Source organism: Paroedura picta, chromosome 7, assembly GCF_049243985.1.
Source record: "Paroedura picta isolate Pp20150507F chromosome 7, Ppicta_v3.0, whole genome shotgun sequence".
Taxonomy (NCBI): domain Eukaryota; kingdom Metazoa; phylum Chordata; class Lepidosauria; order Squamata; family Gekkonidae; genus Paroedura; species Paroedura picta.
Window position 1 is genome coordinate 71,705,381 of NC_135375.1, and position 14,254 is coordinate 71,719,634.

Consider the following 14,254-nt stretch of genomic DNA (forward strand, 5'->3'; position numbering starts at 1 on the left):
GAGTGCACACAATATTCAGAAAGATTTTGGCTCTTTGTACTACAGCCTTTCATGCTACATCGCATGCAGTTCTGGAAACTTTCCACCCCTGAGTAGCAAGCATTTCAATGAAACTCTGGGTGAAGTAATGAAGAAAAAAGATCAGCTTCCATCTAATATACCCCCCTCCACTTCTCCTCCCATGAGAGAGTCCTAATGTTACTTGAAGCAAAATATATCGCAAGACATGTTTTTAACAGAGATAAATATGTGGTATCATAAGGAGAACAAATGTCAAGAAAGAAATATCACCAGATACAAGCACTACAGCCAGCAACATGCCAGTTATCATATTCCATCTCAGCTTTAAACAAGCCTACTAAATAAGCAGCATCACTGGCTTTTCTGAAGTAAGATGAGGAAGGGAATCACTGGCTAAGTCCATGACTGAGCAGATAAAGGGCTCACTGCCCTAATGGAAGGCATGGGAAGAAAGGGCTGCTGAGAGAAGCAATCACATTTCCTAAGGCACATTCTTAAAAGTACTTTCATAGCCATCATAAATATTAAACTAAAGCAATTGTATTTAAAAACACTTCTGCCATCACACAAATTGACTTCTGCTCATTTACCTTAAGAATCTGATCTCCTTCTTGTAGGCCTTCCTGTTCTGCTGAAGTACCTTCTTGAATTCCAGCAACAAATATTCCTACATCATTTCCACCAGCCAATCGGATACCCACACTGTCTCCTTTCTTGAATTTCACCATCTTTGTACCAGGGCTAAAGGGAGACGTTAGGGAGGATTCAAATGTCATAAGACCAGAAACCGTTTCGACATCACATGAAGGAAGGACAATAGTGATTTGCGCACAGAAACAATTTCAACATAATGACTCCATGTCTAGAAAGTGGGACAGTCACCGTATGAGGGTAGCAGGACCTCAACCAACTCTACAACTGCCAGTCATGGGGAAACCAATTTGTAAAGTGACGGTGACAATGATAAGACTTTCCATTACATTTGCTCATGCCAGGTAGTTTTGGTATCCCAAAGGCCAGGTCACATTATCAAGTCCTATCATTCATGCAGGTACAGAAATGGGTGGGGGGAAAGCTACAGAGAAACAGGCCACTGTTGCAGCTGCAGTTATAGAAATGGATGCAAGCCCCTTGATAACAGAGTCCATTTCGTGCTAGCCTCTCTCCAGCATGATCCTTGGGTGGAATTTGAAATTGTAAATTTGCTGATCAGATCACAAACTGCACTTATATGCTTTCACAACTGTTATTAGAAGCACTTTTGAAGAAAGTTACCAACTGCCTTATCATTTATAAATATTAACTGTAGATCTATAGTTTATGTGCACCCTGCCCCTTCCAGAGCTAAGATTAGTCACATCTCTACACCAACATTGTCAACAACTAGAATTAGTATCAAACTGATATTTGCAACTATAGTTGGGAGTCAATTTGTGAGCTGTGATTTGGGCTAAAATCAATACTGGTGCAGATGTAACACAGAGTAATCTTCAGATTGGATCAAACATTCATTTCAAAAGCCTACAAAACCTGGGACTTTGTAATTTCCTAATCAAGCTTGGGCAACAAGCATGCTGCCTTGAATCCCATGAACACTCACCACAGATGTTCTTTAAGCAAATTTAAATCCTAAAAAATTAATCCTATCTTATTTTAGATATACAGCTGCTCACTCTTATTTAGAACTGTGATAGAATAATGAAAGAAGGCAGTTTAAAAAAACTCATACCCAAATATTGCCAGATCTTCAGGACTGGGTTGAAGAAATGTTCTTGGGGCTGCTTTGGGTTGAACAACTGCATGCATTAAAAACAAATTACAGCATTTAAAAAAAATGATGCAACATGACAAAAGAGAATTTAAAAACACAAGAATTAAAGAGGCTATCTTGGTAGCAGAACAATTTAAATTGGCACTACTGACTTCTGTCCTAAAGCAAGATTACTAGGGAGTATTTCAAATTGGTCTCAATGGGACAGATAAAGAAGTATGCCAAGGATTTTCACCTAAAATGCAGCCATCATTTATCGCTTGTGTTCATAAATGAGACTGAGATGTGCTATGAATGTCAAGGTAATTTAAAGCCGGACTAATACTTCCCAACATTCTCTAACTTGTAATCACTATCTTGGAATTCTCCCTTCCTTTCATAAATCTGTATTATCACAAACTAGTAATTAAGCCTGCTGCAAAATGAATACAGCGGGCGCTAGCCATTCTCAACTGCCCTGGCAGCGGTGCCCGGGTGGCTGGGAAGGGCTCCCCCCCACACAGGCTGAAGCCGTTCCGAGATGGCCAGGAGGGCAATCCCCAGTCCCTGGGAAGAGCTGAAGGCTGGGGGGGGGGGGAGCAGAGAAAGCCCTTCCCAGGTGCCAGGGGAGCGGTCGCTCTCCCGGCCCCTGGGAAGGGCTTTCTCCGTCCTCCCCACCTAAAGCCCTTCCCAGGGGCTGGGGAGAATGACCACTGGCTCGCAGAGGGCTTAAGGCTGGGAAGGGTCCCTGGGCCTGCAGGAGCCTTTTCCCTCAACCCTCCCCCCACACCGGCAAAGGCTTCTGCGGGCCCGGGGATGGCGCTGTCCCCGGGCCTGCAGAATCCTTTTTGCTCCCGCAGTGGGGGAAAGGGACGGGGAAGGTCTACCTTCCCTCTTGGCGGCCAGGAGAGCAATGGCCGCCATGGGGGGAAGGTTTGCCCTCGTGGGGGATAGGGTGGGTTGGGAGGCGCTTTGTGCCTCTCGATTGGCGGTTTGGAGATGGACTGACAAGCGGAGGGCCCAATCGGGAGGTGCTTCATGCCTCCCGATTGGGCCCTCCACTTGTCAGTCCAGGGGAAGGGGCCAATGGACACCCTTCCTCATCCCGGACAGGGCCCGCCCTCAGGGCCCTTACTCTATTATTTAATCCGCTCCGCAGGAGCAGTTAAATATAAGACCTAAAAGGCCTATCAATCAACATTAAATGTCTTTCATATCTATACATCCCACCATCATTAATTCTAGTGGAAAAAAGGATTGGGACTGTGTGTGTAACATTCATATTCGTTTGATTAGATACTTTTAGTTCTCAACTTTTACATTTATATTTCTTTACATTTAATACCTATCCATGTTCTTTAGCAGTACCTAACCCAGGGCTCATTTTCAGTTATGAAGACTTATAATATTGAGTCCTCTAATGAAAAAAAAAAGCAGCAGTAACCTCTTCCTTTACTAACAGGAAGCTGGAGGAAAACTTGGCATGTAGCTGCTGTAGCAAAGAACACACTACAGCTTTGTCTCTGATCTATTGACATGGTTTAGGGGATAAAGTTTTAACGTAGAAGAAAAGTATTGGAATGAGTGTGAAGAAATGATTGTGAAATTTACTCAGTGAAACCTAACCCATTAGTGAATGACCAAACACCATTTTCATAATTGTGTATTAATTCAAACAGGGCTTTTTCAGCTACTGCAATCAATCTCAGTAAGGGAAAACTGGCACTGACCTGGTGGATCATCGTGGTACTTTGATTCATGGTTTGAGTCTGGAGTTAAAGTTGCAGTGAGATCGCTGGTTGACTTAAAAGGTGTAGGCATTGCTCCCATTTTGGACAGTCTATTGGTTGGGTCTTCCTTTGCACTTAAAACAAAAATTAATATAATTAATAGGAAGCTGAAGACTGATTAACAAAACTATTTAAAAATGACCCTATGCCCTACCTTAGTTTTTCTCTTAGCTTTTCATTGGAAGAATGAGAGTCTACATCTGAATGATGAAGTCTTCTGTCTTCCTGAGGGGAGCAAGACCTGTTTGACTCAATTTCTGAAATATCTGTTGAAACAGCATAGTATAAAATCTGGGTAAGACATATATCCTTATAATTTTAGCATTCACTTATCACAACAAGCATTTAAAAAACAAGCAACCACCTGCTGAAATTAGGTCAAGATAATGCTAGATAATTTTCCTATCAGAAAAGCTAATATTAGATGGTTTAGCCCTATCTTGTTTGGCCTGTAAACATATACACTTTCATCTCACAGTCACTTACTCAACAGCAGGGATTCCCCAGATTTTCCACTGAGAAGATCAAACACCTTTCTCGGGGAACTAAACAGTATCCTACAACTTAGCCAATAATATTCTGGCCTAGAGGCACCCCCCCTTTTTTTTTTTCAAATGAGAGAGATAGCTGAGTCATAAAAATATCATGAACTACTCTCCTTCCACCTCCGCTGAACACAACCAAATTTTGATCTGTCCTAGAAACAGAACACAGCAAGGAAAAGTTCTCAGCTAAGCAGCAGATTTAAAAAGTCTATGAAAAATACATATTCCTGTATGTTTCCTGGGTCTTCTAGGGCAGTGGTCAGCAACCTTTCTAAGGCTGTGGACCGGTGTGTGTGTGTGGGAGGACAATCCGGCGGCTGCGCATGTGCAGACCTGCCGCGCATGCATGTTTGCGCCGGCGGCCCTGCTTCCCTCTCCACCCCCTCCCACAAAAAGAGGCTTGCCGGGCCGCAAGCTAATTGGCCGCTTTGGCAGCCGATTTGCTTGTGGCCTGGGAAGTTTCTTACTGCGGGGGGGGGGGGCAGGGAGAGGGAACCGCGGCCCCGGCACCAGGCCGTGGTCCGGCGGTTGGGGACCACTGTTCTAGGGGATGCATGAGCTACTCAACAGCAGCTGACAAGCAACCAGTAGCTCATGAGTTACTTGTTGGAGATCTCTGCTCTGCACTAGTGAATACACAGCTACCAGCAGGGGTATTCAAACTGCAGTCCTCCAGATGTCCATGGACTAAAGTTCCCATGAGCCCTAAAGGATATATAGTTTGAACTGAGACTAAAGGATCTCAGTTCAAACTATATAGCACTCAGTGTACAATATGAAAGTAAGTCTGCTAGCGAACTGGACACTTTCTGCCTCCCCTACCAGCTGAAGGTATTATTTGGGATTGGCTGTCACTGCTGCCATTTTGTCAGTAATACCTGTCACACACTTTCTCCTCAAGGTTATCAAAAAACAATGAGCAATCTAAAGCATGTAGCAAAAGTTCCCAGATAGAAAACTTAAGAGACAGAACCAGTGCATTTTCAGGGTTCTAATGTTTAATCTGATCCGATACACAGCCAGAGTTATGTAGGCAAGGCATGTCGTTGAGTTCTCTGCCCAGAATCCAATCTAAGGCTCTGCTCTTTATACCAGGTCTCTTCTCTTCATCATTCATTTGCTTAAGATTTTATTATCCTGATTCCATACTAGAAAGAAGAGTACTTCTGAGCATGTGCTGGGTGCCTCACTTGACATTTTTCTTACAGTGGGAAGAATATCATTTTTGTTTTGCTTCAGTATTTATTTATTTAAATAATTTCGCTTCTCCCTTGTGGAACTCGAGTTTTATATATAAAGTAAATAAAACAATAAAACAAAACATATTGAAAACTCTATTGAAACCCTATGAATAAAATTACCACAACACAGAAAAGGTCACAATATCAACCTCACCTTCCATTTCTGATTCACTGTCATGCATGGAGGGAATATTGATCAGGGTTTGCTTCCTGTCCCGCATGACAACCAACTGGAGTTTCCCTCTTGATTTCTCAATGAGTTTCCTTGCATCAGATAAGGACATATTCTCTGTCACTGTACCATTGATCTGGATTGGAAAAGAATATCCCCGACAAACCACTTTAACACTGAGCCTCCATTCAAAGTTTGCAAACAGACAGGAAAACATACTAACTTATCATATGTAATACATTTTATCACACTTATAAAGAGCCCATACAACATACTTTTAGAATGATATCCCCTTCATGCAAATTGCCATCTTTTGTTGCTAGGCCTGTACTGGTCATTTCTTTGATGAAAATCTGACTCCCAAGCCGGAGACCATATTCTATAAGGAGACAGAAGGGGAAAAAAGTTTTGTAGTGTCTGACAGATTAAACACAACATATCTCAAGAGACTTTCAAACGTTTTATTGAAGGGCCTTGTCAATAGCATTTTTCCTGGCTTTGAACTCTTTGTTCTTCCAACTCACTGGCACTTTGTTACAGGGGTACACAACGCATAACCCACCAAGACAGACAGCAGCCATGCATGGGGCTGAAATAGATACTCAATAGGTTTTCTATGCAATAAGTTTTCCAGGGACTTAAAGACAGGTAGGTGTCTGTTTATGAGCACATCACATTGCACTGTCCCCAGTATAGACTAGTAACAATCCTGCATGGATGGCTGTGAACTATTTAAGAAAGTTACAGAACTGACCAAGAATCAAATATCCAGCAAATTTCAAGTTCAATTTTTTTTTTGAAGTAAACTCAAATTTTGAAGGAGAGGTTACAACACGTATTGGCAATATGGATGTGGCTTTGGTGTTTTTCATAATTCCCAAGTTAAAATTTTAAATAGTTTGACCCTCTTCCCTATGATGAAGAGACATAGAATAAATTCTACAACTTAACGTTGGTCCATTAGACTTACCCTCATTTGACCTATTTTTTGTGAGGAGAACATTAACTGGGCCACTTGGATCCTGATGTCCATCATAATCATACTGATGTTGCAATTCAAGTGAAGGGCTGCGGGAATTAAGTCGGTCTCTGCTACCACTCCTCACTTCCTTCTTGTACTGAGGATCAGAACGATGTCTCCAGCTATAATCTCGTGGTGGGCTCCTACTGTCACCATGGCCATGTTCATACATGTCATCTCTGTCAAAACTCCTGCCCCTGCTTCGAGGTCTTTGGTATTCACGATCCAAGCTCCTTTCTCTGTCCACGCTCCGGCCACGACTTCGGTCCCGGCTGTAACTGCGCTCTCGGCTATGGTTGCGCCCCCTACCTGGATCAATCCTGTAGCCTTTGTCTAGGCTGTTTCCCCAACTCTGGCTGCGGCCTCCATTTCCGCTATGCCAGCTCCTTTCAGTATAGCCACTATGAGTGCTTCTGCCATCAAATTCTGCACGATCATCTGCAGCTTCAAAGGCTCTGTAGTCATAGTCAAGAGAAGGGCTTCTTCTAACAGCTGGGAGTTGAACTTTACGAGGTCTTTTCACTACCTATTCACAGAATTTAAGAACAGTGTTGCACTTTTAAAGTGTTTCTTTTTATATTTAGCTTTACAAAAATCATCTTCATGTCAGTGAAGTCTAATTTAGATGCAACACTGCATAGCATTTACTTAAGTAGGTATGCATCTGGTTGCCAAAGCAGGACCTGAAACACAGACTGGGGCACACTGATGTTGCAGATATATGGGCACATCTGCAAATGCAGTAAGCTCCTTGTAAACAAAGCATCATACACTTTTTGTATATCACTATCACATTTAAATCAGGTTGGAGAAACCTCCCCCCATATCTTCTCATTTCAAGTAATATAATTAACCTACTCTGGAGGTTGTTTGATCTAGGATTAAAATTTCACTTGGCATATATCAGACTCCTTTAAAATGTTTAAGTGCTACATGACTTGAGTTTTTCATTATCTTAATCATATAAAGAAAAACCTCTAAAGGCCATACACACCTTCTCCACAAAAGCTTAAATGGCTTCCCACATTTAAGACAGTCTGCCAAGTCTCCCTCAAATACAAGTAGTAAGTAACTTACAATGACAGCCGTTTTCCCACTTTTTCGTAATTGCTGCACAGCAAAAGAATGCGGCACGTTTTCCATCAGTGTCCCATTGACCATAACCACTCTGTCGTTTTCTCTGGAAATAGAAGTGTACTGTAAATTAGACAAGACTATTTGTAAAACTAACATTTAACTTTGGTTTAAGATTTATGTCTTGAGTCAATGCTGCCATGAATGCAGTGCCTAAGCAGGGAATGATCCCTGCCCCCCAGCTTGAAAGAGATCTAGTTAACTCACACCTCCAAACACCCACTATCACTCTATATGTCACCTCTAGACTGGACTTCTGCAACTCACTCTGCACAGGCCTAACTTTAGCCTTGACCCAGAAACTACAAGTGGTTCAGAATGCCATGGCCAGGATTCTCACCAATACATCAAGGAGATCCCACATCCCAAATCTGGCCTTTACTTCAACAACTCAGCTGGCTCCCAATTGAATTCTGGATCAGGCTTAAGGCTATATATGGTCTGGGCCCAGTGTACCTGAGAGACCGTCTCTCTGCTTACATCCCCAAAAGAGCACCGCGCTCCGCCACTGCCAACCGGCTGGTGATCCTGGCCCCAAAGAAGCATGTCGGTCCTCAACAAGGCCAGAGCTTTCTCTGTCCTGGCTCCCACCTGGTGGAACGAGCTCCATGAGGAGCTCCCACAATTCCACAGGGCCTGAAAAAAGGAGCTCCTCTACCCAACAACATCCACTGGTCCCCCCACAGACACCCCCTCCATGAACTGAAGCAGCCTGACCTCTCCCCTGGCCCCCTCCTGCCCCAGGACCCCGGCTTCAGGGAAGGAAAAGGAGCTGGGCCGGCACATCTCCGATGCAGCGGCCAGGTCCTTTCCCTGCCCTGAAGGCCTCTCCCACCCCAGGATTCTGGCTTTGGGGCAGGGAAAGGAGCTGGGCCGGTGCGTCTCTGACACGACGGCCCAGTTCCTTTTCCTGTCACGAAGCCCTCTCCCCCACCCCCCTCCCACCCCAGGATCCCGGCTTTGGGGCAGGGAAAGGAGCTGGGCCCAGCTCCTTTCCCCGCTCCAAAGCTTCACCCGGTCGGCCTGCTCACCCCGCTGATGTCTGAGACGGGCCAAGGGCCAATCGGTAGCCGTGTGCTGCTCCTAATTGGCTCCTTGGCCCCAGACTGACACTTGTAGGAGCCAATCGGGAACTGCTTTGCGGCTCCCGATTGGCCCCTTCAAGTTTTTATACCAACTCGCCCCACCCCTTTCTCCTACCACAATGCCCTTACCACTTTACAGATGGAATGTCTGCACATACTTCCTGTATTAATTTTCACCCCCCATCATCATTTGGGTAACAGTTTTACTGGGTTTCCTATAATGGATTAGCAGACAGTAAGGGGAAGACAAGACTCTTATGCTTTAAGGCACATCTATTTATTATTAAAATATTTATATCCCATATTTCCTCTTGGCTCATATAACTCTGCACCCATCACAGGACTAGAGCAAGTAGTAGGGTTTTTTTTTTAATTTAAAGTAATGTTTTATGTGAAAACTGGAGATAACCAGAGGACTTTTCCCATTAATACAATACAAAAATTAATAGTGCAATGATTTGAGCAAAAGTACGTTTTGTAAAGCAACCCAGGAGCCATGGATATTGCCCTATTTTTGTTTGTCACAGCACTTTTCTAGAACTTGATCACATTCCAATTTCTCAGTCAAGGGATGTCATTATCTGTGGTTAACCAGTTTAACTATCATGAATGTTACCTGCTCAAGGCATATACGGCATCCAGTGACTGGATATATGAAGTGGGCTCTGTTACCTACATGAACCATTACACCATATCTATCTGGGACTGCCCGGTACTTTCCCCCTTCAGGAACAGAAGCACAAAACACTCCCATTCAGAAGTCCTTCACTGCTAGTGGGAAATGCAATCCCAGTTTTATGCTCTCGGTCAGGGGTAGTCAAACTGCGGCCCTCCAGATGTTCATGAACCACATTTGCTGGCAGGGAGCTCATGGGAATTGTAGTCCATGAACATCTGGAGGGCCGCAGTTTGACTACCCCTGCTCTAGGTGTTAGACCAAGTGCCAAAGTAAGAGGACAATGGCACTGAACATGTTTTTCAAACAGAGATGGTCAGAACAAATAATATGTTAGGTTGGGTTAACATATGTGTTTTCATGAAAGTTGACATTTAGAAGTACTTGCCCTTTGAACAGAAAAACTAAGGCAAAGGGAGGCAGGCATAAGTGATGGAAGTAATCATACTTACTGAAGTAACCCATCTGCTGGGCCACCTGCAAGAACATCCGACACAACGATAGATGTTTCACCATTTTCAAAATGAGGGTTATCTCGGCCACCAGAAACTGCAATCCCAAATCCTCGTTTTGAGTCCTTAAAATAAAATTCCAGAACACACACAAGACCTCTTAACTAATCACTAATAAAATTGTCAACTACCAAGACAATGCAAATATTTTGACATCTCAAGGAACAATCCTTAACGGTTTAAGATGTATAAGATGACCTTCCCTCATGGTCAGGGCCCATAGCTGAAAAAAAATTGCTTTTCAAAAGACCTGTGCTCACAAGCACAGCAAAGGAATGGTTATTTTAATCTACCATGTAAGTAATAGTAATGTGTATTAAATATGGCACTGAGCCAAAAATGATTGTAAGATAATAAAGGCATGATATATCACAAAGGCGAATTCCACACTGCCCTGCATAGCTGGCATGCTCCTCAGCTTTCTGTGTCCCCACGAGGACACTTCAGCACTGTTTCTGTTCTGGCATCAAAATGTATCCCCTGCTCGCGTGTTTTCCTCTGAGGGACGCAGCTGCGGCTGAGAGGTTCTGCCACGCAGATAGCGAGGGGGGGGGGTCATTTATTTTGCAGGAAGGTGTAATCCCACCTTCCTGAAAAAAAAATTAAGCCCTGGTTTACCCCTTGGTGCTGAGAAGCACACAGACATTTTTTGCCTCCTCCCCGCCCCCGTATAATGGGCCTGCCACAGGACAGGCCACGCTGGCCCCCACAGTGGGCAAAAGCAATATAGGTTCTCTCACATTCCCTTTGCCCAATCTGTGGCAACCCTTGGAGGGGGCCAGAATAGCAGTGATGTCATGCAGACATGGGGATTAGCCCCGCATCCATACTGACGCTGCCCCAGCTTTTTCTGACTCAGACATTTAAATGAATATTGTCAAGTGACTTTCTGCTAATGAAGCTCCCTTACGTTCAAAACCCATGCTTGTAAATGGAAGGTGAATTGATTTCTGGTGGAGGAAAGTGCCATCACAGCCAACTTACTGGGACTTCACAGTTTTTCAAGGCAATATACATTTAGAGATGGCTTGTGACTGTCACTTCTGGGTAGCAGAGTATTGTGTACTCATCCCCTCAATAAGAAGAAAAACTTTGTACAATTACCCTTCACCAGGACTCAGTGTTCCAAACCACTTATCTTCTCTCTTACTTCTATTTGGAGATGTTCAGCAAGTCTTAAACCTTGGGTACAACAGGCACTTTTATCCCCAGTAAATAATCTTTACGCAGATGTATTTGATAGCCCAGCCTATCTGAATCTCATCAGATTTTGGAAGCTATGCGGGGCTGGTTCTGGTCAGTATTTGGATGGGAGACCACCAATGAATGTCAGGGTCCCGACACAGAGCCAGACAATGGCAAACCACCTCTGAAAGTCTCTTCCATCAAGCATTTAAGTGTTTTAAATTATAGATTTCCAAAGTTTTTATTTTGTTTGGCAATGGCAAGTCATGAAATATCTGAATGTGCTCAACATACCATGTTTGTCTACAAAACCTCACATGTCTGTTTGAAAAGTGAAACCAGAAACAGCTTCTCACCTTTTGTAAAGTTACTGTGTACTGCTCCCATATCAGCTCTTCCATGCCTGGGGCCTGTTATACAATTAAAAAAAAAACATGATCATCATCAGAACATAATAAGAGAAAGATCTCACCAAATCAAAACACAACCATTTCAAAATCTGCATCAACCGAATATTTTTGGGAATTCCATAACACTAACTTTGACTATCAATCAGCAAGGAATTTAAAATGTTAAAGTATGAAATTTAACAGGCAAAGTTGAGGTAGTTTATATGGCTGGAGGATCTAGCACATCAGTGATTACAATTTGAGCTGCAATGGTAGGAACCAGACCTCAGTAGAAACCGTATGCAACAACAACAATAACAGCAGCATTATATTAGAATGCTTCCTTGTTGGCTCAGTGCAGGTACATACGCAGTACAATGTTCAATAGCTGTTAACTCAGATTAAAATTATCCTAAACTGCCAAACTGGGGATGAAAGGCAGCCATATCAGAAATATGCAGACCCAGACCAAAATTTAGGGGATACGTATACTTCCCAAACCTTTTCTATTGTTTTTTATTTATCTTAAATACACACTTATCTGCCTCACCTGGGTTTGGTGGAACAGGAACGCTGTATCCTCAAAATATTGACACTGAACCCTTTAATGACCTTCCCAAATGACTTCATGCACATGTAAAGAAGCACGGCGCACAAATACCACACAGAACCAGCGACATAGAGAAACAATGTTATCCTGACATCATTACCCAGAACCTAGAAAGAAACGGAACCACTGTAAATGGCTCCCTTACCCATAAAGATGGGTTAAGTGGACCCAATGGTCAAATGCAAACTAAAACACTGACAGGTCCAAGAGACGTTTACAGGATCACTCTCCTTTTTATTTCTCCTACCTTTAGACACTTGTCACCCACCTGGACAACCAAGGCACTTTCAGTCCCCAAAATAGGCCTAACACCAAACTGAAATGGTTCCACATCATTTCCATTCACCATCACCAGGACCTGTCTTGTTAAAGTCCATTTCAGCAGTCCAGCAATTACCCAGAAAATGGAATTGGTTCCGCAGATGGAACCAAAAGAGTGGGTAAGATTACTACTAAAAAAAATCCTTTACTGAGAACAATAAGCTACTGGGAGAAGCATATGGCCAGCAACTACTACCAATCTATTAAACTAATTTCTATACATACAGTAAAAGCTTTTTATCTAACATTTTATTAACCAGATTGCATAAGTAACTGGCATCACAAAGAGGGCAAGCACCTTCTCCTCATCCATTACAGTCTTCAGAATTCCACACCAACTGTGTCCTGCTGGCTAGCTTGATATCATCAACCTTTGTTGAGCTTCTGAAAGCTGGCAACCTCAACAGATCTCTCCTTCCCCTTCTGCCTCTCTCAAGATGTTGGGACACCTGCTCTTCCTGAGGGGTCCTGAGGGGTCCTGAGCAGCTGGCTCACTTGCATGCCTGCTGTGTTGCATGGTTGGGAGGGAAAAGGATGGTTCCACCAGGTATAGAGGGCTGCTGTCATGGCATGCCCAACAGGGTGAGGTTTTGCCATTGGGGATTCTTTTGGGTACAGGGTGAAACAGCAATAAGTCTGAGTATCTGTACAAATGTCATTGGAAAAAAAATCAATGATCATATTTCTACTAACATTAAGTTCCTTCCTAAGTTTAAAAGAATCAGCGTCTAAACTATTTTTCCTGGTGGATAGTGCCACAATTTTTCCCCAGTTGAAAAAACGACGAAGCTATATTAGGCTACAGAGTTGTTAACCTAACACAAAAAGGCAAGAAAGAGCTTCCCAGAATTAAATCAACCAAAGTGCTAAGAATGTAAATGAGCTTTCTATTTATATGGCATTTGCAAAGTGGAAACTTCAAATTAAGTAGAACTAGTTCTTGAAGTTACATTTTGGAGGCTAGCAAATGTAGCACAGACAAAATACTGAAGTTCACCTTGGGTGTTCACTAGGCACAAAAGCCATCTGTGCTGCCCTAAATCTCTAACTCATAATCTCTTTAACATTATAAAATTTACAGCTGTTTACTGTTGCAAAGATACTAACCAATGCTGACAGATTAATGGAAAGGACCAGAATGAGTGTGGGGGGCAGGGTAATACCACAGATGTTATAAATCAGTGTCTGAAGACTTCTGACAGTAACACAATTGGAGAATGCATCTTCCATCACAGCACAGCATCGCAATTGTATTAGGAAGTAGTCAAACAAAGGCTTTAAGAACTACTGTTACTGTAAATGCTTTACAAAGTGGATTAGTGAAATACCACTGATTGCTGAGAATTGTTAACAGGTCACTGCATGAAAAATAAATTCATCAATAATAGGAATAGTTACTACATCACTACAAAAATTAGACAAGTGGTATACAAATTGCTGATAAATACCTATTGTTTTCACGGCAGTGTCTCCTGCCTTTGTAACCAACTAGGAACATTATGGTTTGTAAAGCTTCTTTTTGTTTTGGAAAGACAGTGTCCTTTAATCCGGTGATATTAGGCCTACTGCATTATCTACTGGATGTTTTATAACTGAATTTTTAAAATGTTTTGCAAACTGCTTTGAGTCTCAGTGAGAAAAGTGGGTTATAACTAAAAATAAAATATTTTGAAGCAATAGTTCCAAGCAAAATTTTCCTCAGATCTTTCTGCTAATTAATTCTAATTAAAACAGCAATTTCAGAATTCAAGTGCCACTGGTAATTGGAACACGCTAATACTTTCCCCATAAACAGCTTGAGT

At 42.7% G+C, this 14,254-nt stretch overlaps 1 protein-coding gene across 4 annotated transcripts in view; it reads right to left on the minus strand.

Annotated features, from left to right (window-relative positions):
- The window catches only part of TJP2 (tight junction protein 2), an 82,772-nt gene that overhangs the window by 11,921 nt on the left and 56,597 nt on the right, over positions 1–14,254 (minus strand). For all 4 annotated transcript variants that reach the window (XM_077344879.1, XM_077344880.1, XM_077344878.1 and 1 more), the window contains 10 exons: positions 11,489–11,542; positions 9,888–10,012; positions 7,618–7,720; positions 6,490–7,066; positions 5,795–5,898; positions 5,502–5,655; positions 3,716–3,827; positions 3,502–3,635; positions 1,751–1,817; positions 612–762 (listed from right to left, as the gene is read on the minus strand). In XM_077344879.1, coding sequence (XP_077200994.1) covers positions 612–762; positions 1,751–1,817; positions 3,502–3,635; positions 3,716–3,827; positions 5,502–5,655; positions 5,795–5,898; positions 6,490–7,066; positions 7,618–7,720; positions 9,888–10,012; positions 11,489–11,542 — 1,581 coding nt within the window. The remainder of the gene's footprint in view (positions 1–611; positions 763–1,750; positions 1,818–3,501; positions 3,636–3,715; positions 3,828–5,501; positions 5,656–5,794; positions 5,899–6,489; positions 7,067–7,617; positions 7,721–9,887; positions 10,013–11,488; positions 11,543–14,254) is intronic.